Raw genomic sequence first — 24,949 nt, 5'->3', positions numbered from 1 at the left:
TGAAATGGAGCTTCTTCCTGTACAAGACATAGTAAAGAGTATCCACCTCATGGGGCAAGTGAGGTGGGTGGACTCCACCAACAGAATCTGTGATAACTCTCCCCTTCCCACTCCCACGCTGGGGACCCTCATCCCCCTGGGGCTCAGGGGGACCTGGTAAGAACAGAGGTGAGTGCTCCTGTCCCTACACCCTGTAGGTGCTGAGATCAAACCCAATGATCTCCCTCAGAGTCAGCCGTGTTATCAGGTCCTAATAACTTGTGAGGGGCTTGCCTCTAGTAATTTCTCAGTTAACACTGCTGCTGCTGCTAAGTCACTTCAGTCGTGTCCGACTCTGTGTGACCTCATCGACGGCAGCCCACCAGGCTCCCCCGTCCCTGGGATTCTCCAGGCAAGAACACTGGAGTGGGTTGCCATTTCCTTCTCCAGTGCATGAAAGTGAACAGTGAAAGGGAAGTCGCTCAGTCGTGTCCGACTCTTCACGACCCCATGGACTGCAGCCTACCAGGCTCCTCTGTCCATGGGATTTTCCAGGCAAGATACTGGCGTGGGGTGCCGTCGCCTTCTCCGTTAACACTAGCTGATATTATTATTACCAGTGCTGTCACTTCAGTTGTGTCCGACTCTTTGTGACCCAGTGGACAGCAGCCTGCCAGGCTCCTCTGTCCAGGCAAGAATACTGGAGTGGATTGCCATTTCCTACTTCAAGGGATCTGCCCGACCCAGGTATCAAACCAGTGACATTTTTGTCTTCTGCGTTGTCAGGTGGGTACTTTACCCCCAGCCATTACCACTGTTATGTAATCTCATTTTCATAGTCCTCATTCCCCTCGAGGCTCAAGCCCTGGGCTCTCTCTCTGGGGCTAGGGCTTGAGGATGGGGCACGTTTGCTACTACTGAGCCCAGCACCCAACAGCCCTGTGATTTTAATTGACCTTGCCAGTTTCAATTTGCTCATTTTTAAAATGGGATTACCAGTGAAGCCTCCCCTGTCAGTTTCGCTCAGGGCTATGTATGGGGAGGGAGGAGAGCTGTCTGCAGGGAGGGTTCGAATCCACAGGAGAATTCTGGACCGGGCGGAGAACCTGGAGTTATGATCACATTATTTTTGTGTGTGGTTAATCCCAGCAGGGCAGTGCCGCTTGACTCAGGAGCCTGGCAGCTCGAAGCTGCCCCGCAGATTTCGGGGGGAAGGAAAGAGGAACCGAGAGGCGAGGCGGGTGGACAGCATCGGGTCGGGTCGCAAAACGCCCAGGCTCGCGGCGGCCTCAGTTTCCCTATCAGCGCTGGAGGGCTGGGGCGGAGCTGCCTGCATGGGTCCGGGGGCGGGGCGGGGCGCCGGGGCGGGGCAACCTGGGGTGAGGCCGGCGCCCCGCCCCGCGCGCGGCTCCCGGGACTCTTAACGCGCCCGCGAGCCGCCTCAGGCCTCGGCCGCTGCTTGCAGCTCCGCAGCCGTGCGTCTTAGCTTTCCCGTTTGCGTTCTCTGCCTCGCCACCCGCCCGTTCGCCTGGCCGCGCCATGGAGGCCTACCATAAGCCTGATCAGCAGAAGCTGCAGGCCCTGAAGGACACGGCCAACCGCCTGCGTATCAGCTCCATCCAAGCCACCACGGCGGCCGGATCGGGGTGAGTTGGGACGCTGGGCGGCGGCGCCGGGGTGCGGGCACGTCGGCTCCGTGTGGCGCTGCACAGTGCCACCACGGAGGAGGCGCCGGGGCCGGGGTTGGGGGGCGCGGTCTCATGGTGGGGTGCGCGCCCCGGGGGTTCTGACCGGGGGATCCTTCCGCCGCGCCGGTCCTCAGCCCGGCTTCCGTCCCTTGGGGCCCGGCTCTCTGCGCGCCTTAGGCCGGCTCGGCCCCTCCTTCCCCTCCGCTCTAAGGCGCAAGAGACGCGGCTGGGCACTGCGGAAACCTCTCGGCCGCGGTGCGCAGAGAGCCACCATTAGCGCAAGAGCCAGGCCCTGTGCTTGGGATCGGCACATGCGGCCCCTGGACCCTTTACTCCCTGGTAATTGATAACCTTCCACCCACACGTGAGGAAACCGAGGCTCCGAGTTTGTCAATTGGCCGGTATCGGGCGCAGAGAGAGCTGGAATTTGAACCGGCTCTGCCCGAGACGAGAGCGCCTGTTTTAAGCCCTCATCTTGCTGGGAAGCCTGGGGCCCTGGCCTTGTCCCTACCTCAAACTACGCGTCCCTGTCGCCACCTCACATTCCTGTTAAGAATCCAATTCCTGCCACTTTGGGTTTGGAGCAAGAGTGCTGCGACTCCAGGGGAGTAAGGGTGAGGAGGGAGGTGGCCACGTGGATGCAGAGCCGTTGCATACCTTGTAAACTGAAGGTCTAAGATCTCCTCTGGCGGACAGGAGGAGGGGATGGGGTGGAGGAAGGGAGGTTTGAAAGGCTAAGAGAACCAAGAACCAAGTCTCGGGGCCTTGCGGTGAACATGCAGGGCCAGCCTCCACATGCACTTTCCCCAAGATAGGCCCATCCCCCAACGCTCTTTCCCGCCAGCCCTTGTGGCTCGGAGGCGGAGAAAGGTTGCTGTCCATCTCAGGGAGCCTTCTCTGAAGGTGGCCAGTTGCAGGGACAGTAATGATAATTGGTCACTGTGCAGCTGGAGGCGTCCGCTGGGGTACTTAAGAAAGTCAGCCAGTGAGTCACTTCAGAGCCTGTTTTCCTCCTCCGTAAAATGGGAACAGTAGTAGCTCCTACACAACTCGGTAGTTTCCAGGATTCCAGCCATTTAGGCCTTGGGACCAGGCTGCCCAGACAGCATTTCATGATTGGTTCATGAAATAATTTTGAAGTCTCAGTGGGGGATGGTTTCCAGGGACCTTCCCAGATTAAGTCTGTAGAACAAAGACAAGATTCTACCTTCTGGCTAATTTCATACAGGATAATTGCTTTACAAAATTTTGTTCTCTGTCAAACCTCAACATGAATCAGCCATCAGTTCAGTTGCTCGGTTGTGTCCGACTCTCTGTGACCCCGTTACCATAGCACACCAGGCCTCCCTGTCCATCACCAACTCCCGGCATCCACCCAAACCCATGTCCATTGAGTCGGTGATGCCATCCAACCATCTCATCCTCTGTCATCCCCTTCTCCTCCTGCCTTCAATCCTTCCCAGCATCAGGGTCTTTTCAAATGAGTCAGCTCTTCGCATCAGGTGGCCAAAGTATTGGAGTTTCAGCTTTAACATCAGTCCTTCCAATGAACACCCAGGACTGATCTCCTTTAGGATGGACTGGTTGGATCTCCTTGCAGTCCAAGGGACTCTCAAGAGTCTTCTCCAACACCACAGTTCAAAAGCATCAATTCTTTGGTGCTCAGGTTTCTTTATAATCCAGCTCTCACATCCATACATGACCAGTGGAAAAACCATAGCCTTGACTAGACGGACCTTTGTTGACAAAGCAATGTCTCTGCTTTTTAATATGCTATCTAGGTTGGTCATAACTTTCCTTCCAAGGAGTAAGCGTCTTTTAATTTCATAGCTGCAATCACCATCTGCAGTGCTTTTGGAGCCCAAAAAAATAAAGTCAGCCACTGTTTCCACTGTTTCCCCATCTATTTCCCATGAAGTGATGGGACCGGATGCCATAGGTATACATATATCCCTTCCCGTTTGAACCTCCCTCCCATCTGCCTTCCCATCCCACCTCTCTAGGTTGATACAGAGCCCCTCTTTGAGTTTCCTGAGCTATACAGCAAATTCCCGTTGTCTATCTATTTTACATGTGGTAATGTGAGTTTCCATGTTACTCTTTCCATACATCTCACCCTCTCCTAGGATATGTTTTTAATGAGTAAATCCTAAGCTCCAGTGAGGGGCTCATATTACCAGGAAGACTTCTTAGACAGGTGGGAAGCACCAGGCCAGAGAATGGAGAGAAACTGCAAAGGGGGAGACCAGGTTCAGTGATGGGCATCTCAGGCAGTTTGAAGCCACTTGGAGAAAAATGAAACAAATATTTACAACTTGAGATGGGGGGCTCCCAAAGGGAGAGGGTGTCTAGTGGGACTCCTGCCTGGGTCTTTGTTAGATAGTTAAACTCTGATTTCTACAAGGAAAAGATACTGGATTTGGCAGCTGAGTTACAGGCAGGTTTATATTGTAATGCCTGAAGGAGGAACTCACCTAACTCAAAGTGTCCATTTACAAAAAAAACCCTGAAAGATACAGTGATTCTTGTGAGTTGTGAACAAGCCTAAAGGATTCTAAAATACTTAGAGAAACATGCCTCAAGACAAAAAAAAAAAAAAAATACTTAGAAAACTGAATTTTCAGAAGGAAGTAACATTACTATGTAACCTCTGTCAAAAGAGATTTTGAAAGGCGTGTGCCAAGAGTTCTGTGTGCAAAAAAAAAAAAAAAACCTAATAAAGGAAGCCTTGAACAGGCCTCCAAGATGTTTATTTTGAGGCAGTTCCTCATGACAGTGGATGAGCTCTGCAAAGTGAAGGCGCAGCTTTGAGGCCTTAGCACTGTGCAGTCATGGTCAAGGTGACCATCCTGCCAGGCTATCTCCTTCCTGGGGGAGTTTACATCCCCAGTGATGCAAACATCACTTTGACCAAAAGTCTTTGCATGGTCATTGCACATGCTGGATTGATAGTGGGTCAGTGAGGACCATGGGGTCCTGATATCTTGGTAGCTTTCCCCTTTCTCTGCCATCACTGGGCAAGTGACAGTGAACCTCCCCAGGCTTGGGAAGTGAGGACACTGGCCTCTGTGTCGTGGAGCTGAGGGACGGCCTGCACAGAGGCCTCATTGTGCAGCAGCCAAGGCCGCTCCAGGTCACCTCGCCCTCCCTCCGCGTGCCACAGGAGCTGTGGCAGCCGTGGCAAGGGTCCAACTCACCCAGTCTTTAAAAGACGATACTCAGGGACTTCCCTGATGGTCTAGTGGATAAGACAGCTCCCAACGCATGGAAACTGGGTTTGATCCCTTGTCAGGATCCCACATACTGCAAAAAAGACCTGGTGCAGCTCCCTGCTCCGCCCCCCCCCCCCCCCAAAAAAGATGACACTCAGTGGCCTTGTCAGAGGGGCCCTGACTGCTAAGGCTCTTGGTGGAGGTTTCGTAGTTCTCACCAACCACGCTAGACTCACAGTATCCAAACAGTGCTAAGTGTTATCTGAGGACTCCATCAGAGTCAGACCTGAATCTGGGGGCTCAGGCTGTGCTTAGAGGTCCCCAAGGCTCTGACCCACAGCGTTGGGATGGGTACTCAGGAACAGAAGGTCTGGCCAAGCCTGGCTGGTGGGCACAGAGAGACAAGAATCTCACCGTAGCTGTGTGCCAAGTGACTGTGCCTTTGTTGAAAAGACCGTGTTCCGTCTGAGGCCTCAGTTTCCCCATCTCTAAAGAAGTTCATAGCTAGGTGGTTTTCTTTTTTTTTCTTTTTTTCTTTAGCCATGGACTTTATTGTTTGAATATTTGCAATTATTATTCTATACACAAACGTTAATTTCTACAAAACTCTGTATTCCATATTGCTAGGTCACTTCACTCTTCATTTTATGTCACATTTCCATCAAGAACTATTTCCCCAAATCACAATCTGCCTGATTGTGTGTTGTTGTTGTTCAGTTGCTAAGTTGGGTACGACTCTGCGATGCCATAGACTAGCCCACCAGGCTCATCTGTCCGTGAGATTCTCCAGGCAAGAATGCTGGAGTGGGTTGTAGGTGGTTTTCCAACTGGGTTTCTTGAGAGCGGGGCTGGGGGACCAGAATGAGTGAGCTCTGGGGTCCTGCCATCACCTCTTGTGGGTTTCTTGTCCTGGGGAGAGTCCCTGTGACCTTAAAGTGGCTGAGAGTGCATCCTTGCCACCCAGCTCTGGTGATTAGGGACTTGGAGTGCTCAGAGGACCCCTGTGGGCCCAGCCTCTCTGGGCAGAGAACTGCTGCCCACGCCTTCTCCATTTGGTCTGTCTTCACCCCAGCTCGGCCCTGACTGAGGCAAGAACAAGCCTGTTGGGATTACCCCAGCAGCAAGCAGCATGTCCCAACTCCCTGTGAGGACACCTGGCTGGCGTGCAGCGACTGTTCTCTGCCTCTGAGCTCAGCAGGGCTGGTGGGAAGTGCTTCCTGAAGTTGAGAACCCGGTGCACCTGGTTAGGGTCTCCTGGCTTCCCGTGAGCTGATGACACTGTGGCCCCTGGGCCACCTCTCTCTGACTCCTCCCTGGACTTGGCCTCTGTAGGTAGGTCTGTTGTCACTAGAGCCCAGTCCCACAACATCAGCAACTCCCTCACTGTGCGCATGACCCAGCTGCCTGCCCTGGATGCTGGGTCCTTCTGCCAACTCTTCTGCAGTACTTTTTCCCTGAACAGTGAGGTCAAGTCTACTCCATGAGGTGGGCTTGCAGGAGCTGGTAGCTCGCCCAGCATGTGAGTCTGGCTGACAGGAGCCTGTGCCGTTTGACCTTCTTGCTCAGAAGTCAGTTGCACCCATGGCCTGGCTGTAATCTCTAAGGACTGCACAACTGGGTAAGGAAGTATGGCCTCTCAAGAACTTCCTCATCTGGGCCCTGAGCACCTTCTTCCTTTTAAACACCATCCTTTTACAGCTCTAGTGAGGTATAATTTTCATATCATGGCATTCTTAGTGTGGGGTTCAGTGGCTTCTAGTCAATTTAATGTATTGACAGTGAGTTATTAATGCAGTAAGTTTTAGTGAACTTACCACTTCCCATTTTAACTGTTCTGGATATTTCATATAAATGGAGTCTAGTCTGGCTTCTTTTCTCTTAGCACAATGTTTGGAAGGTCGTTATGTTGTAGCAGGTAGTGAAGGTACTTTGTTTTTATTGCTGGATAGTCAGGTGTTTGGATAAACTACATTTTGTTTATCTATTCATTCTTTACTTACTCTTAGCATTTTGCTTTTCTCCTGGCTCTTCTGATGGTAGATTGCAACCTTGGGCAAGACACTTCCTTTCTGTGGACCTCAGTGGTCTTATCCTCAAATGAGGAGGTTAGATTTCATATCTGATATTTTTAGAGCTAGGATTTTACTGAGCAGTTGCCATTTTTTATGCACTGTGCCAGGCTCTTTACACACAAAAACTACCTCATTCAGATTCTGCTATATCTCCATTTTACATGGAGGAAACTGAGGCTCAGAGAGTTCACACCCCTGGGGTCTTAAAAAAGCCTTGGCACATCATTTATTTGTGCACTGTTTGTGCCAGATGCTCTTCAGGCCCAAGGCTACGACAGTGAAAAGGCTCAATCTGAGGCCTGGAGGCAGTCTTCTCAGGCAAGAGCCACCCCTCATGGTTCCTGGAATAGGAAGAACAGGATGGCTTCTGAGGTTTGCTTCTGCCTTGGCATCCTAGGATTCTCTCCTGAGTTTTTTTTTTAACATATGCCTAAAAAAAGAGTATAACTGATGTACATATTATAAATAATGAACCTGGTAGTATACCTTCCACCAGGCCTAAGAACGAGGATATTACAGGGCTTTAGAACCTACTGGGTGTCTTTCCCTCCTCGTAGAAGGAGGGTTCCCCCAAGAAAGAGCTATACCCTGAGGTTTGCATTTTATTATTTTCCTTATAAGTTCATAAACTTTATAGTCTTCCCTGGTAGAGATCTGTCTGCAGTGAGCTTTGTTCATGTGTCATATTTGTGAGATTTTATTGAGATTCCTGCATAGTATTCCAGAAATATGTTGTCATGAAATATCTTCTCGATAGACATGAAGGTAGCTTTCAGATCTGATCATTGCATGTATCAGGTTGTTTGGAGTATTTTATTATCTGTTCTTATGCCCATCCCTCCACTTCTAATAGCACCATTTCCTTTTTCTGGATCCTGCCTTAACAGAAGTTAGCTAAGCCTTTCATCTTTTTTTCTTTTCCGAAGAGCTAACTGTTGGCTTTGATTTTTAAAAATTGTACATCTGCTTCGTATTTCATAAATTTCTGTTTTTATCTTTCTACTCTCCTTGAGCTCGGTGCGTTTTTTAACTTTTTAGGTTGGATCTTCACTGTTGGGTTTTCAACTCACATTTCTTACTTTTTCCTTCAGGAACTTAGTTTTTTATTCATAACAGATTATTTTTCTTCCTGTTTTGAGGCATGAGAGAGGCTGTGGCCATGCTCACCTCCCTGGTTTGTTCATTTTTTGAGGTCTTGAGGTATGTGTAGGGCAGGGAGAAGGGCCATCATGGCAGCTGGCAGTATTATCTCCTGATAATGGAGCGGAGCCCAGCCAGAGGGCTGAGGGATCTTCTCTGCACTTTTTGTGTAGGAAAACCTGTGAGCAGGCAGAAAGTGCTGAATGGAAGGGGGAAGAGAGAAGGGAACATCTGGAAAGTGTGTCTTCCCCTGCGGTGGGTGGAGGGCTTTGAGAGACTTCAGTTCAGTTCAGTTCAGTTCATTTCGGTTGCTCAGTCGTGTCCGACTCTTTGCGACCTACTTAGGCCTAGCTCCCTCAACATCACCTTCATAGACTGAACTAATTGGGAATAAGTAGACAGGTTTTAGAGAAGGCAATGGCAACCCACTCCAGTATTCCTGCCTGGAGAATCCCAGGGATGTAACTCCCATGCATCATAAAGAGTTGCTTAGCAGATAAAGTTCCCTGCAGCTGCCCACCCTGTCCCTGGCCTTCCCATCTCTAGCCAGGACATAGATGTGTCCTGAGCAGCATGGGAGGTAGGGCCCCCCCCCCCCCCAACCACAGTTGTCCCCCCAGGGCAGGCTGGAGTTGCTGGGGAAACACAGGTCTTGGGGCCCCAGAGTCTGTACACTGGAGCTCCTTTAGTAAGTTGAGCCTAAAAGTAACTGTCTCCCATGAGTTTGGCAGAGCCCCACCTCAGCCCGCAGCTTGCTTCCCTCCTGCCTACCCTGTGGTCAGCAGAGGGCCTCAGTCCCAGCCTGCTGATGAGTGGGGGCGCTGTTGAAGAACAGAGTGTGGCATCTGGTCTTCCAGCAGATGGTGGTGGCTGATGGTGACCTGGGCACTTTGAGTTCACTGTCTTAGTTCCTTGACCATGGATGTCCCCACATAGCATCCCATCTACAAGTGAGGAAGCTGAGCCACAGGGGGCTGAAGCACAAGCTGAAGCCACACAGCCGCAGTGGCCCATATCCCCACTGTGGGACACATCTCGGGGAATTCCCTGAAAGCTCTGGGGTGGGGGGTGGGCAGACGCCTGGACCCTAAGCACCCCTTACTCTGTATGTTTTTATTTGGCAGATATGAAGGTAGGGCCAGCAGTGTGTCCATCATGCAGGCTTTCTTTGCGATCCCACTTAACCTGCCAGGCTCCTCTGTCCATGGAACTCTCCAGGCAAGAGTGCTGGAGTGGGTTGCCATTTCCTTCTCCAGGGGATCTTCCCGACCCAGGGACTGAACCCAGGTCTGCTGCGTTGGAGGCAGATTCTTTACCAACTGAGCTACTAGGGAAGCCTGGTTGAAATCAAGTACTTTTCAGTTCTGGTTTGTCTTCATGGATGACCTCCCTCCCTCCACATCAGCTTTGCCCAGGCGGGCATGCCTTTGCCATGCCCAGAAGGTGCTTTTGCCAGGCCTTTATCCCTGGAGCCCCTTCCTGGAAACCACTGATGGGCAGGAGGGGCTGAGCCCCATCCCGTGCCTGCCTTCCATCTCTTGGAGCAGTTTGGCCTGCTGTCCACCCACATCCTTCCCCCACTGTTCTCCTCACAGGATCTTGACTTTTAAAACAGGGTTCCTCGGGGACGAGGCTGCCCTCGGAGGGTGGGGAAGGCAGGAGGTCAGCCTGGCCGGTGTTGACTGGGGTGTCCGTCCGTCCCCCCTTGCCCCGCTGAATTCTGTGCTAGGGACAAGGGAAGCTGCGTCCCCGCCAGGCGGGGAAGAGGTTTCTCGTTCACATTTCCTCACCTCCCTCTTTCAGGTCTAGTGTCTTTCCCCATGACCCAGGAGTTCGTAGGCATGGTTAAGTATAAGACAGCTGTGTGCTGGGGATGTGGCTACTAAACCAGCATGGGCAGTTCCGGGTTTCTCTACTAATGTGTCTGCTCTGGGAGTGACTCACCCCTAACCCGTGCGGGGAGCCGGCTGCAGGGAGGAGGGAGGCCCATGTGAACTCCAAATGGTGCATGTGCCCTTGGGTTTGGCAGTGGGCATGTTACAGTGTGGAGGGGGCGGCTGGGAGACACGTGCCCTGAGGCTGACGTTGTAATCAGACTGTGGACCAGAGGGCTTCAGGAATTATAGCATGTCCTGCCAGGAACCCTGGGGGCTGGGGTTAGAATCAACCAAGTGGGTCCTGAGAAACCTGAACAAGTCTCATCTCTAAGATGTACTATCTCTAGCTAAGTCCTCTGCCCGGTTGCCATTCAAGTAAGTATGTGGTGAATAGAACAAGAGCCTAATAAAGGCGGCCCTCTTGACCCCACAAGGAAGGACAGGCTCTTGGCTACTATCAGCCCCACCCCAGCTCTTGTCTCAGGCAGAAGGAATTATTATTTTTATTTTTTTAGGATTGTATCCTTTGTAGAAGATAAGAGATTGCTTTTGCCTTCTCAGTTCTATACGAAAGCATGGTTTCTGGTGCTATACCAGCCCTCAGAATGCCCATTAAAAGGCTAGGTGGCTGAGTAGCCCAGTGATGCTCTTGGAGAGCCTAAAGCCCTGGTTGCCAGACTACCCACCCTATGGGTGGAGTCTACTGGAAGTCTCATGCCTGACTGTGGCTATGCGGGGCCCTGGATCCGTAAGGGCCATGGAGGCCAAGTTGCCCTGATAGGTGGGCAGAGTCCTGGGCAGTCCCACTGGGATTTAGCTCAATGGTCCTAGAGGGGCTACCACAGTCTCCTGGGTCCCTCCTCCTCCATGTCTCTGAGGGTGCAACCCCCATGCAGCCCTCCCAGGGCCCAGATCACGTGGCTCCTTGACACCTGCACCCCCAGTGCTCGAGCGTGGTGAGCCCTGAGGCCAGGGGTCTGGGCCGTGACCCACGTGTGCATGTCTCTCCTGGGCCACAGCCACCCCACGTCATGCTGCAGCGCTGCTGAGATCATGGCTGTCCTCTTCTTCCACACCATGCGCTACAAGGCCCTGGATCCCCGGAACCCTCACAACGACCGCTTTGTTCTCTCCAAGGTAGGAAGCCAGCCCCCAACCCTTCACCTGTGTCTGGGTGGGCCCTGCAACAGCAAGAAGGAAACCTGCCTTCCTGATGTAAGCCCAGCCTTTCGCCACCTTTCCTCACCCCAGGCTCCTCCACTTGCCCCACCTGACCCGGCCCCCTCTGGCTCTGTCCTGACCCTGCTGGTAAAGTTTAACTAAGAAATAAATGACTGAATTAGTAGGAGAGAATGGAAATGATCTTGGGAGTTCCACTCGTGTTTGGTGTTGACTGGCAGGACTGGAGTCCAGGTCTGGGGTACAGCTTGGTGGCTTTTTGCATGCATCTCTGCTGGGCCAATATCCAGGCCATGCTCACCCCCTCAGCAGTGGGGGTACCCTGCAACAGAGTTTGGGATGGGGAGCCACAGCCGCAAGCCATGCCACGAACCCCCCAAATCCACCAGTACCCAGCCCTGGCTCCGTGGCCTCTGGTCACTCGAGGCAGGCATGAGAGCTTAGAAGTCTGTCCAAGTCGGCTCACATGCCAGAACCCAGGGATTAGGGTGACCGGCTGCCTGCTGGGGTTTTGGCCTCTGCAGCCTCACAGCTGTGTTCCCCTGCACCTGTTCTGGGCTCCGCTCGGCCTTGACTGTGGGAACCTCGGGGTAGAGAAGGATGAAGGGAGGGGAAGTGGCCTTCACTTGCTTCCTTCTCTGAAAGGGATATTCTGGCCGGCAGGCTCGGCCAGGCCCCGGCGGGAACAGCTCCTCATCTGACCTCTCCCCATGGACTGTCCCCTGCAGGGCCACGCGGCGCCCATCCTGTATGCCGTCTGGGCTGAAGCTGGCTTCCTGCCAGAGTCAGAGCTGCTGAATCTGAGGAAGATCAGCTCTGACTTGGACGGGCACCCTGTCCCGGTAAGTGTACCTCACCAGGAGCCCTGCAGGCCTCTGCCTCCATTTCCTGTTTCTCAAGGCTTGTGGAAAGGGGGCAGGGCACCCACTGAGGAACTGAGGATGTTAGAGGGCAGAGGAGGAAGTGGGTGCTTAGGGAACACTGTTTACCCCAAGCTTGTGCTGAAGTCTGAGGCCTTTAAAGCCCCAACCTAGGGTGCTCTGAGCTGACTGCCAGGAGGGCCTTTCCCCAGCACCAAATACCAGCTTCCCTTCCCTGCTGGGCCTCCTTGGCCATGTAGACACAGCTTAGGAGATGAGGTTCACTAAGGGGGTGGCAGCAGGATACTGGTAATATCCAAGGAAGGGGCCCAGTGTGTTCCTTAGAGGTTACCATGAAAACTGTCACATCCCATCAGGGCCAGCCACTAGGCTAAGTATTCAGTTCTGTCTTGAGTTCTCACACCCACTTCACAAGCTGGGCTCTTCTGCAGGTGAGGAAACAGATTCAGTCCATGGCCTGAGGTCACACAGCTCCCTGTGGACTGAGCTGGTATTTGAACCACACCCACAATTACTGCCGCAGGGAGAGTGGGAAGTCACACCCCCAGGGTCTGGGTGGGGCGTGGCTGCAAGGCTTTTGTGGCCAGGATCCTGGGAGGCACTTCAAGGAAACTGTGGTAACTGAAGCCCTCTGTCGTGACAGAAACAAGCTTTCACCGATGTGGCCACTGGCTCCCTGGGCCAGGGCCTTGGAGCCGCTTGTGGGATGGCCTACACAGGCAAATACTTCGACAAAGCCAGGTAATGCTCCCACTCCCCCACCCCACCCTCAGTGGTTTGGTGGGTGGTCCTGGGGGCCCAGTTTTACTCTCTGCCCCCAAGCACCTCCTTGCCTGACGGAGACTGAGTAGAAACTGTGTAATTAACTGTGCATGCATGGTGTGAGGCTGGTACCAGGGCTGGCCCCCTTTTAAGATGAAGAAATCGGCTCAGAGGAAGGAAGGGATGTGCCCTGAGTCCCTGGAGAGTGGCCAGTAGGGCCCGCTTTGCGTCCAGGGCTGCATGCTCTTTGGCCAGAATGCTCTGACTCATCAGTTTCCTTGTTGCCCTCTTGAGCCCGGCTCCTGGACCCCAGAAGTCTTAGGAGGCCCCATCCCACAATGCCTGACTGGGTGCCACAAACCTAGGCCTGAGCCACTCGGCCTTACCTCAGGAAAGGAGTAGACGGTGTGTTCTGGGGAATTCTGGGCCTCCCTGAGCCCCACCTGTCAGCCAAGGAAGCAATGAATGCTGGAGAGGTTGGTCTGTAGGGAGTGAGCAGCCTGGTCAGAGCTTTGCTGCTCCAGCACCCATGCAGTTTGGGGGAGATGCCCCTTGAGGCAGGTTTCAGCCACAAGGCTATCCACCGTGGCCTGCAGACGAGTCTCTGCTGTGGAGGAGAGGAGTGTTGGCTACAGGCCGTCAAGGTGGTTTCTGCACCTTTACCCTTTGGGGCTCTGTACTCTGCTCAGAGCTTTCTAGGGTTTCACCTTGATAAGCCCCATGGGCTGGGTGGTGACATGCACACAGCTGTCCCTCCACACAGATAAGGAAACAGAGGTAAGATGTTTTCCTTGTGGTGGAGGCAGGATTTTGAACCCAGGGTGTGCATCCAGAGTCCGTATTCAGGGTCCCCAAGGCTGCTCTGAGGTGCCCGAGGGAAGCACAGGAGGGTCAGGGGCCCCTGCCCCTGAGTGGGAAGCTTCCCAGAGGAGAGGCTGAGGGAGCTGGCCTGCAGGTGGCAGGTGGCTGCAGGGAGCCTGACTGGAGGCTGCACCTCAGTGAGTACCTACTTTTTCAGGGGAAGCTGCTGAGACAGTTTTCTCCGGGAGATAGACTGGGGCTCTGAGGCTTTCCAGACTCAGGCTGGTGTCAGTTGACTACTGGACAGCCTCCCCGGCTGGGCTCCAAGGCCAGGCTCAGCTACACCCAGACGTGATCCACCGTGAAGTGAAGAAAGTCACAAAGAATGGGATGTGTGTTTAAGAGTATTTGGCACAGAACCAGAGTTGTGAGTTAATTATTCTCTACAGTTGGTTGAAATAATTCCTCGTGAAGGGTCATTTCCTAAACCCTTAACATAATGAGAGAAGCCAGTGTAGGGAGAAGGGGTTTAGTGCGGTTCTCGGCAGCCAGGGTTGGCTAAGGCTGAGGGGTCGAGGGAATGATCAGGCTGTGCCAGCTGCCAGAGTTCCTGATAGAGCAGATCCAGCCTCCAGTCCGGTCTGTCCAGCCAGCAGCCAGGGAGCACACATCCAGCTGGCTCTTTTCCATCTCTCCCTCTCTCTCTTTTTTGGCTGTACTCTGCAGCTTGTGAGATCTTAGTTCCCTGACCAGGCATCAAACCTGGAGCCCCGGGCAGTGAGATGGTGGAGTCCTGACTACTGGCTCACCAGGGAATTTCCCCATTTCTCTTTTAAATAATTTTTTGGGGGGATTGGACTTCCCTGGTGGCTCAGACAGTAAAGTGTCTGTCTACAATGCAGGAGACCCAGGTTCGATCCCTGGGTTGGGGAGATCCCCTGGAGAAGGAAATGGCCATCCACTCCAGTACTATTGCCTGGAAAATCCCATGGACAGAGGAGCCTGGTAGGCTACAGTCCATGGGGTCGCAAAGAGTTGGACACGACTGAGTGACTTCACTTCAAAATACCTACTAATCTGAAACACAGGAATGCATTAAAAAGAAATGAGTATTTTCCCTATTCTTAACACCCCACCACCATTTCAACCTTCTTAACAACAATGCATTCTATTTCCTCCATGTTATTGTGAGAAGGAACTTACAGATTTATCATTCTAGTGTTTATATACTTTCACCTAATGCTTTTTGGGAAAATCTGAACATTTCCTCACGCATCGCGCACTGTCAAGAGCTAGTTTTAATGCCCATTCTTTTTCATGGGGATGCTATAACGCGTTTAGACAGTCATTTCTTGTTGGACATTTGAGATGGTTTCCCAACTCCTGCAACAAATATTGGCCCTCTCATTAGTTTCTTCATGGTTGTTCAGGAGTATGGGTATTTGCAACTTCCGCCCCAAATCTAACAGCTCCAGACAATACACAGCCTCAGGATTAGCCCCAGCTTCTGCAGGGCGCCCTTTTCTTCTTTCCAGCCCAGTGTCTCCCTAGGCTGCCCTCCTGACCTGAATCTGAGGTTGTGCTGTGACTCCACTCTTAGCCCCAGTTCAACTTCCTTGGAAGTGGGTGTGGAGTTGGGAGGGTAGCTGTTCGGCTTCCCTGGAATCCCTTTCTGGAGAAGTCAAGTTCCCTACCGGCCTCTCTGCTCAGCCACATCAGACTGGTCGTTTTGGGGAGCGGCTGTGCAGGACCCCCTGCACCTGGTGGAGGAACCAGCAGCCCAGCCCACTGGAGGCCACAGAAGGGAAGATACAGGCCTGACACAGCATGGAGAGGATGAAGGAACTCTCTGTGACCTGGAGGCCTGCAGTGGTGCTGAGTCATGCTGACAGCACCATGGCTGGCCCCGCCTCTTCTCCAGCTCCTCCTGCCTTGGCCCTCCCTGCAACAGGGAGGCATGGTGGCCCGACCCGCTCAGCAGCAGGCAGGCTGTGTCCTCTCTGACCCATCCAGGCAGCAGCCTCATTTCCTGGTTTCACACAGTTGACACTGAGCAGGCGAGTGGGGGTCTCCACATCCTGGCACTCCTTCTGCTACATGCAGTCCTAGTCAGCAAGGACTGGGCAGTCAGGCCCAGGTTTGAATCCCCACTCAGCTGCCCAGCTGATCTTTAGACAAGTCCCTCAGCCTTTGAGCCTGTTTCCTTATCTATGTGTTTTTTTGGGAATAACAACTGCACTTGCCTTCTTGTGGGGCTTACCTTCACAAGGGGCTTCCCTTGTGGCTCAGCTGGGAAAGAATGCACCTGCAAAGCGGGAGACCTGGGTTCGATCCCTGGGTTGGGAAGATCCCCTGGAGAAGGGAAAGGCTACCCACTCCAGTGTTCTGGCCTGGAGAATTCCATGGATTGTATACTCTATGGGGTGGCAAAGACTCGGACAGTTTCCATCGCAGCCCTTTCCTCACTGGGTATGGACTTGGGTTTGGCACAGCTGTGGCATGTCCCAGAGGGAGAGGCCAGGGGCACAGGGCCGGCCTCTAACCCACCCCACGGTCCACAGCTACCGGGTCTATTGCATGCTGGGAGACGGGGAGCTGTCAGAGGGCTCCGTGTGGGAGGCCATGGCCTTCGCCAGCATCTACAAGCTGGACAACCTTGTCGCCATTCTTGACATCAACCGCCTGGGCCAGAGTGACCCTGCCCCGCTGCAGCACCAGATGGATGTCTACCAGAAGCGCTGCGAGGCCTTCGGGTACGTACGGGGAAATGACCCGAGGACCCTCGTAGCAAAGGAGACCTCTATGCCAGAAGCTGCACGTGCAGGGGCTGAGCCGGAGGTTAAGCCGCATTTTTATGCAGCCTCACTTCAGGGTTTGACTCACGTGGCACTTGGGCTTAAAGGGGCCACCTTGGCCAGTGCCACGGGTTTGTGGGCTGAGACGCAGCTCTGAGTTCCTGTATTTGCACATTGGTGTGATGGCTCTCAGAGCTTCCACGTGATGTGATCTCATACATCCTCACTTTGTTCTTGGGTGAGGAGGCAGGAGGCACACAGTGTAGACCAGGCTCACTCAGCACATCAGTCCACTGGTCACCTATGGCCAGCCAGCCTGGGGAGGAGGAGTGGGCCCCATCTCCTAGGGAAATGGGAGATAGGATTTCCAGATCTCTCCCCTGGGCCTCGGATGGTTGTGAGTTCAGAGTCACCTGTTACAAAGCAAGGACGTCTGTCTGGGTGGGTGGCATCCAGAGGGGCCCCCACCTTGATGTCCTGCCCCTGCCCCAGGTACAAGCTGTGCTGCACTTGGGCTCTGAGGGCCCTGGGCCTCCAAGGCCACCCTTCAGAGATGAACTGATGGCCAGGGAAGGTGGGGGTGGAGTTGCAGTACCCGGTCACATAGATAAAGGGGTGTCACCTCTTTTGTGACCTTATAGAGGGAGAAAAGGAAGAGAGGAAAGATTTCTCTGGATGAAGGAAGAAACAGAGCCACAAAATGCCTCAGGGACAGATCTCCCCAAAACCACATGGACCTGGGGACTTAGAGAATAACCCTGGCAGTGTCCTGGGGTCTGTGTCCATAACCTTGTGACTATGAAACCAGATTCCTCAAGTCCTGGCTCCATCACTTAACTTGCTTTTGTGACCTTGGGCAGGTTGCTCCACCTTCAGTATCTCAGTTTACTTGTCTATAAAATGGGGACAACAGGCTTAAGTGGGTTGATAGGTGCTTGGCTCCGTGCTTTACAGAGTGGGTGCTCAGTAAGTGTGAGCTGCCACTTCTATTACTATTAATCCACCAAAAAGAATTCCAGAAAGGACTGGCTGAAAGAGAAAGTTTCCTTCTGGATGTTTGACAACATAGCTTGTTTTATACAAGTTTCTACCACTGCGTCCAGCAGCCATGGAGAGGTCAGCTTAAATAAAAATTCATCAAAAATCTAGTAGCAGATTCCAAACGCAGCACATTGTCCCAAGAGTAGCTTTCAGTAGGAAATGAATAGCTCAGGAACGAAAGACAATAAGTACACTGGGCTTTGCATTACTTAGGCGAGAGGAGGAAGGTCTGTCCAAAGGCAAACAAGAGGAAGTAGAACAATGTGAAAAGAGAAAATTAAACCCAAATTGGAAACAGGCAGGTTTGAGCCATCCCAGCTCCTCCAGGTCCTTTCATGCAGTGGAAGGAGGGCAGGCCTTTCCCTGGACCCTTGTCAGGGCCCTTGCCCCTCATACCCTCTCTCTGTTCCCAGTTGGAACGCTGTCATCGTAGATGGGCACAGCGTGGAGGAACTGTGCAAGGCCTTCGGGCAGGTGAAGAACCAGCCAACAGCCATCATTGCCAAGACCTTCAAGGGCCGAGGCATCACAGGTCTGTACGTGAGCCTTCCACCTCCTGCCCTGCCCAGGACTGGCCCTGCAGCTGACTTTAGAGCTGGAGGTTTCGGGGGGTACCACTGAAGAGCCTGCCCCTTGCTTGCTCAGTGGAGTATACCCAGTCTGGGGAAGGAGGTGCAGGAGACTCGGTGGGCAGGGTGGCTGAGCTGAGATTTAGGACCCTGGTTGGGTGGCCTATGGGGGTCATATATAGGCGGGAGGACTTTGAGAGGCCTCTGGGTAAGGAGAAAGGACACTCCCTGGCTGGCATTCGCAGAGCGACCTTGGCAGCTCCAGCTGTCTGCCCTGAGCCGAAGGGCTGAGGCAGGGAGCCCCAGGAGAGCTTGGGGAGACCTAGATTCTCCCCTCAGAGGTGAGCAGGGTACCCCTCATGCAATGGAAAAGGGATTCCAGAGGCTTGTGCAGGTGGGTTGCCCAGGAGGGTCTGGAAGATAGTTCCTGAGCCAGGCCTGAGAGCTCTGCAGGTCCCTCCCTAGCACCCAACCATGGGTTCCAAACCCTTGTTTAGGGCTAGGATGGCCATTGCCATTGTAAAGAAGGGACGATGGGGGCTAGAAGTGAGCAGGAAATTGACTACAGAGTCTGGCATTAAGACATCTAAGTGCAGACCCTGGGCTGGCTTCACTGTGCATTGTGTCCAGCTGGCCCCCTGCCCACCAGGGGTCACATCCCTCTCTGCCTGCGTGGACTTGGGGCAGTTGAGGACATTTCACTGGAATCTGGGAGAGGTGTACAGCCCTCTGAGCCTCTGGGAGAGGCCTCTTGGATACTGTCGCAGCCTCAGTGCTGCTGACACTCACCCTTCAGGTGTTACCACTACAGCTCCTGGGGGTGGCCCGAGTCCTTGGCTCTCCCTGGGCTGTGGTGACATCTGAGGTGACTCAGAGGAGAGGGGTACTAAGCCTCACTGGCCCTCCCACACAGCAAGGCACCTTGGCAGGGGGTGACTTTTGGCAGTGCTGACCCTGCCCTGATCCTCAGCTTCCCTCCCACCTTCTTCAACAGAGTGTGATTTTTGCAGCAGACCCCACTCTCTGCAAGCTTGGGGTGGGGAGGTGACACAGAGAATGGGTTGGGCCAGAATGCCAGCAATATTCATCCACCCATGCATGCCCCCTCCCACTGGGAGCTCCTGGAGGCCTGGGCCGCCACTCAGTAGGGGCCTGCAGTTGAGCGCTAGTCATCACAGTCCTCTCCTTACCCTCTATGGTGGTAGGCTGCCCTCACATGGAGGCCGGGCCCTCCATGCTCTTCCTGGTCCCCTGGGAGCTGTCCCCTTACCTGTCTGTCCTCTGACGTTGTACCTGTAGGGATAGAAGATAAGGAGTCTTGGCATGGGAAGCCCCTCCCCAAAAATATGGCCGATCAGATCATCCAGGAAATCTACGGTCAGATCCAGAGCAAGAAGAAGATCCTGGCGACGCCCCCACAGGAGGACGCCCCCTCAGTGGACATCACCAACATCCGAATGCCCACCCCGCCCAGCTACAAAGTCGGCGACAAGGTACCCAGTTGAGCCTCCAATTTTCTGGACTGACTAGGCTGGGGTGCAGCAGTACTCATTTCCGAAGAGTGGGGCCAGGAGAGAGAAAAGAAATTAGTTCAAGGTGAGGAGGAACCCTGAGATATTGCTCCTTGCAGTTCTTTCATGGGGACAGCCAGCTCTGGAGTTATTTACTTTTCTGTGCCTATATTTTGTCCCTTTTCTCCCTGGTGGAAGCTGTGGCCCAGGGGCTGAGCAGGGCTCCAAGGTGCTCAGCCTACCCACTCTTTCCTCCCCACAGATAGCTACCCGCAAGGCCTATGGACAGGCCCTGGCCAAGCTGGGCCATGCTAGTGACCGCATCATCGCCCTGGATGGGGACACCAAGAACTCCACCTTCTCAGAACTCTTCAAAAAGGAGCACCCGGACCGTTTCATTGAGTGTTACATTGCTGAGCAGAACATGGTAGGCAGAGCTGGGGTCTGTGGGGTGTGGGAGCATGGCTGAAGCCCTCCCACTCCCTTGAGCAGCTGTATCGGCACGCTGGTCCTTGACCCAGCGTGGACCCATGACCTCAAGGGACTGGTTGGGGAGGGGTGATGTGACACCCAGGGGCTGGGGGAGTGGAAACAGGGGAGCTGAACAGGGGCTACTGCGCACCAGCCAGGCATTCTGGTGGGTGGGCTTTCTCTGGGGGTAAAGGGCTCTGCAGATGGAGGGCAGGCATAGCCAGGAGGCGGGTAGTTTTAGCAAAGGCGGCTGAACTCTTACGCACAAGGCTCTGGCCCTTGCCACCCTGCGGGATAGAGATGAGAGAGTTTGCTGGACATCTACCATGTGCATGGTTGTATTCACAAGTCCATGTCAGGAAACTGTGGTTGTTAAATAAGGAACAATGTTTTGTCCAGTTTTTCAAAATATCCGCTCCTTTCTGCAGAGGAGCCCAGCAGGGCCTGCAGGCCCCTAGGAGCTGGGAACTTCCACCCCCTGGTGGCCACTTGGCTCTATTGCACCCAACATTCTTCCTCTTAATACCTTAACTGGAAGTTGTCTCTGGCTTCTGGCCTTGGCAGCTGGAAGATCCAGACTAAACTGGTGGGGTGTGGAGAGGGTGGGGGCTGGGGGCGCCCCAGGTGTGCTGAGGAAGGAGGGCTCATGTCAGCTGGTGGATTTCATAACTGTGGAGCTGGTGCCGATTTGGAACCGATGCCTGCACTCAGTGCTTCTAGGCCAGGATTTGGGCCTGGAGCTTCCAGAGCTTAGGGGTGCAAGGGCTTGTCTTTGGAGAGGCCTTGGGGCAACAGGGAGATAGTGGAGGGGAACTTGCACGGGCCTGGGAGGGATGAACCATCCATGCCCCAGCTGACTAGCTTGCTCTGTGAAAGGCTTTGCTTGCTGCTAAGAAAGTATTCCCCAGGAGAGTGATTTTTTAAAGAGAACTTTTGAAATGGTTATATCAGTTCAAAGGAGTCTGGAAACAGATGGAATCCCTAGGTGCACCGGATCACTTGCATGAAAGGAGAATTAACAGTTACTAGGATGACAAAACACTCCCCTCCCAGGAGGTGGCCCTGAGAAGTCCTGGGCTTCCTGGCCACCTCTCCCGCGGCGCTGACGCCATCTGCTCTGACCCCAGGTGAGCATCGCCGTGGGCTGTGCCACACGCGACAGGACGGTGCCCTTCTGCAGCACCTTCGCAGCCTTCTTTACACGGGCCTTCGACCAGATTCGCATGGCAGCCATCTCCGAGAGCAACATCAACCTCTGCGGCTCACACTGCGGTGTGTCCATTGGTGAGTGGAGCTAGGGTGCTTATACCTGTGACGTCCTCAGACTTCGGAGCAGGGTGTGGGGCCAGGAGTGCATTACATGCATGGGGTCTTACATTGATATATCCTTTCCCACACCCTAGGAGAAGACGGGCCCTCCCAGATGGCCCTGGAAGATCTGGCCATGTTTCGTTCTATCCCCATGTCAACTGTCTTTTACCCAAGTGATGGGGTGGCTACGGAGAAGGCAGTAGAATTAGCAGCCAATACAAAGGTGGGTCTCGTGACTTCTTTCTTCGGCTGCAGCTAGTCCTTCCCTAGAGAGACAGGAGGGGAGGCCAGCATGCCAGCCCAGAGCTGCTCATTTGCTGCCCCAGAATGGGTATCTCCTGACTTTGCGCTGGTGGTGTAGCTTGGAGGAGCTAGACTAGGAAAAATGGAATACACACCACCCTTCCTGCTATGTGGCAGACACTGCTAATTGATCACTTCGCTCTTTGCCCATTTGAGCATCCCAGCAGCTCCTGGGATACTCCAGTCCAGCTCCCTGCCTCCATTCCGGCAGTGGAGGCTTATCTGCCCGTCCTGACCAAGAGCCACCTGCTGTTGACCAGGCAGCCCCCACATGGTTCTCGTTCCTCTGTCTGAGGACAGGGACCGAGGCACAGCACTTGGGTAGGGGCAGCCCTTCCTGGAAGACGGTCTACCTGATAGAGACTCTTCTGTCTGGGACTTGGGGCTGGCTCTCATACAAGAGTATTTATAGAGGCACACGCTGCAGAGGAAAGACTCCTGCCCTTGAGATTAGATGTCCTACATCCTGAAATCCTTCGTTATTCTGTTTCATTCCAGGGTATCTGCTTCATCCGGACCAGCCGCCCAGAAAATGCCATCATCTACAACAACAATGAAGATTTCCAAATCGGACAAGCCAAGGTCAGTTGCAGTTTATGTGCCAGTGAGACCCTGTAGAGTGAACCTGAGGTCGGGACCCACCCCAGGCCACCTGTTTCTGAGCCTCACTGGCCCCCATGTTGCCCCCAGGTAGTCCTGAAGAACAAGGATGACCAGGTGACTGTGATTGGTGCTGGGGTGACCCTGCACGAGGCTTTGGCAGCTGCTGACCTGCTGAAGAGAGGTAAGGAATGTGGGACCTGCAAAGTCTTAGACGGGGCACTGACTGCAGACCAGGTCTTGGGGGTGAGGAAGAATCTCATCTAATTAAATGATGAGGATATTAATAAAAGCCAGACTTGGAGCCCTTATTGTGTGCCCAGCATGCTGACCAGATCAGAAGCCCTGGGGCCTGACCATAGGACTTGAATCTACTTAGCTGGCCTCTAAGTATGTTATTCAGTATCACTGTGCCTTACCTTACCTCAGGGCAGACTCTTGGAATGTCCCTCTGGCTTCCTCTTTAGCTTGAAAAGCATCTTTGATGGAGTTTCCTAACAGTCCAAATGCCAACATCCTGCAGCCCAGGGCAGGAGGGGAGAGAAGGGGTGCTCCTCATCTTCCTGGAGGCCAGTTGCTCCCAAATCAGGCCAGGCAGGCTCCCAGGTGGAGGGGTGGGTAGCGGAGGACATGGCATCACAGGTCAACAGAGGAGGGGGTGAGCCATTAGGGGTGGGTAGTTACGTGACAGGCTCCCTCCCAGGGCGCCCATCCAAGGCCCTAAAGGGCAGACCCACAGCACCCAGCTCCTTTGCCTAACCCCTCTTCTTCTCCCCTCACAGAAAAGATCAACATTCGCGTGCTGGACCCTTTCACCATCAAGCCCCTGGATAAGAAGCTCATTCTTGACAGTGCCCGTGCTACCAAGGGCAGGATCCTCACTGTGGAGGACCACTACTATGAAGGTGAGAGAGCTAGGGGCACACGGCTGGACATCCAGCCCCAGCAGGATAGCTGCAGCCCAGGAAACCCAGAGCAGCTGGCACCTGGTTTCTTATTAGACCTCAGGCTTGGGTTGTGGACGAGTGATGGCTGGAACGGCTCCTTAGATCCCTGCCCGATCCAGGAAACCTGCAAGGGTTCCAGCCTTGCTAAAAGCACACGGCGGTTATGTCCCTGAAGTTCTTGAAAGTTAAGGCTGTTGTGGAGAATCAAGCTGGGAAAGCGACACAAATATCAGACTTTTAAGAGTGTGTGTGTTTGCTTAGTTGCTTCAGTTGTGTCCGACTCTGCGAACCCATGGACCATAGCCCACCAGACTCCTCTGTTGATGGGGTTCTCCAGGCAGGAATACTGGAGTGGGTTGCCATTTCCTCCTTCAGGGGATCTTCCCGTCCTGACCCAGGTATCGAACCTGGGTCTTCTGCATTGTAGGCAGATTCTTTACCACTGAGCCACCTGGAGAAGGGAATGGCAATCCACTCCAGTATTCTTGCCTGAAGAATTCAGTGGACAGCTGGAGCCCGGCCAGCTGCAGTCCCTGGGGTTGCAAAGAGTTGGACATGACTGAGTGACTCACACACATCTGGGAAGCTTTTATTAGTTCTTCACAAAGCCATCCTCTACAAGCCATTCCTTCCCTGGGGAAGAGATAGGCTTAGACCCTGAAGTCAGGTGCATACGTTCATTGGTTGATGCCCAGAAAATGGTGTTAAAAGTGATTCAGAGGCCACATTTGGGCTTATGGGGAAAAAAAAGTGCTGTGATTGGTGACGTCTGGTCTGGTTACAGGCGTGGGGCAGGGTGGAGTATATGCCCTTCCCACATCCTTAGGAAAGGGAATAAACTCAGACTGATTCGGGGCTGGGGGGCAATGAGAGGTGATGTGCCCACCACTCACCCTGAGGCTGCATTCCCTTACTCATCTCCTTTCCTTTGTCCAGGTGGCATAGGTGAGGCAGTGGCCTCTGCAGTTGTGGGAGAGCCTGGCGTCACTGTCACCCGCCTGGCGGTCAGCCAGGTGCCAAGAAGCGGGAAACCAGCGGAGCTGCTGAAGATGTTTGGCATTGACAGGGATGCCATCGCGCAGGCCGTGAGGGGCCTGGTGACCAGGGCCTAGGGTGGGCATGGGGTATGGTGTGGGAGTGACTTCTACACATTCCTGAGATCCTGGCAAAGGTGCTCAAAAGATGTACTGAGAGGAGTCATAAAATGTATGTTTTGAGAAAAATGAATTGGCTCCTGAAACGTTTCTTCTTGGATATGAATGCAGCCGGTGCTGGTTCAGAGGAAGAAGGCTAGGGGGAAGGTTGGGAGCCTGGTGCACTTGGTTCTGGACCACGACCTGGGGAGGCCCCTCATCTGCCCCCGACCGTTAGCGCTGTTGCTGCCTCTAAGGCACCACCTTCCAGTCCAGAGGCAGAAACCCTCACCCTCGACTGGCTTTACAATCTAAGCTCCATCAACCCCAGAGAAGCAGAGGGATATAGGCCAGCTTATCCTGGGGAAGAAGGTGCTTCTCAGGTTGGCATCAGAACTGCAAGTGGCAGAAAAAAACAAAAAGCTCTCACCCAGCACCGCAGACCAGCTCTCCTCAGTTCCAAGTGTGCAGAACTCCCTTCAGCTTGTGAAAATGCCTTTCCTGTGGGACCGGGGACTCTACTGTCCAGGAGCTTCTGCTCACACTTAGCTGTGCAGGCCTGAGCTCCCAGGACCACTGCTGATTTCTCCCTTGCTCCCTGGGCTCAGCTGGGCTAGTCCTTGTTGCACTTAGTCACTCTGTCATGCCTGACTCTTCGCAACCTTTTTGGGCTGTAG

General features: G+C 53.6%; 1 protein-coding gene across 2 annotated transcripts; it reads left to right on the top strand.

Annotated features, from left to right (window-relative positions):
- Positions 1-1,420: 1,420 nt before the first annotated feature.
- Positions 1,421-24,366, top strand: TKT (transketolase). 2 transcript variants are annotated; one of them, XM_052637606.1, is made up of 15 exons: positions 1,520-1,625; positions 9,895-9,935; positions 10,988-11,105; positions 11,876-11,989; positions 12,672-12,769; positions 16,153-16,344; positions 17,841-17,959; positions 19,296-19,489; positions 19,770-19,934; positions 21,106-21,262; positions 21,382-21,512; positions 22,091-22,174; positions 22,283-22,376; positions 22,975-23,097; positions 24,076-24,366. In XM_052637606.1, exons 3-15 carry the CDS (start codon positions 11,022-11,024, stop codon positions 24,249-24,251), a joined length of 1,731 nt encoding a protein of 576 aa, XP_052493566.1. In that variant the 5' UTR covers positions 1,520-1,625; positions 9,895-9,935; positions 10,988-11,021; the 3' UTR covers positions 24,252-24,366. The 2 variants fall into 2 exon arrangements, with proteins under 2 accessions (XP_052493491.1, XP_052493566.1); XM_052637531.1 differs by lacking the exon at positions 9,895-9,935 and having other exon boundaries at positions 1,421-1,625.
- Positions 24,367-24,949: the final 583 nt, after the last annotated feature.

The sequence above is a fragment of the Budorcas taxicolor genome, chromosome 1, assembly GCF_023091745.1.
Source record: "Budorcas taxicolor isolate Tak-1 chromosome 1, Takin1.1, whole genome shotgun sequence".
Classification (NCBI taxonomy): Eukaryota; Metazoa; Chordata; class Mammalia; order Artiodactyla; family Bovidae; genus Budorcas; species Budorcas taxicolor.
Note: the sequence above shows the minus strand (reverse complement) of the source record. Positions and strands in the feature narration are given on the sequence as shown.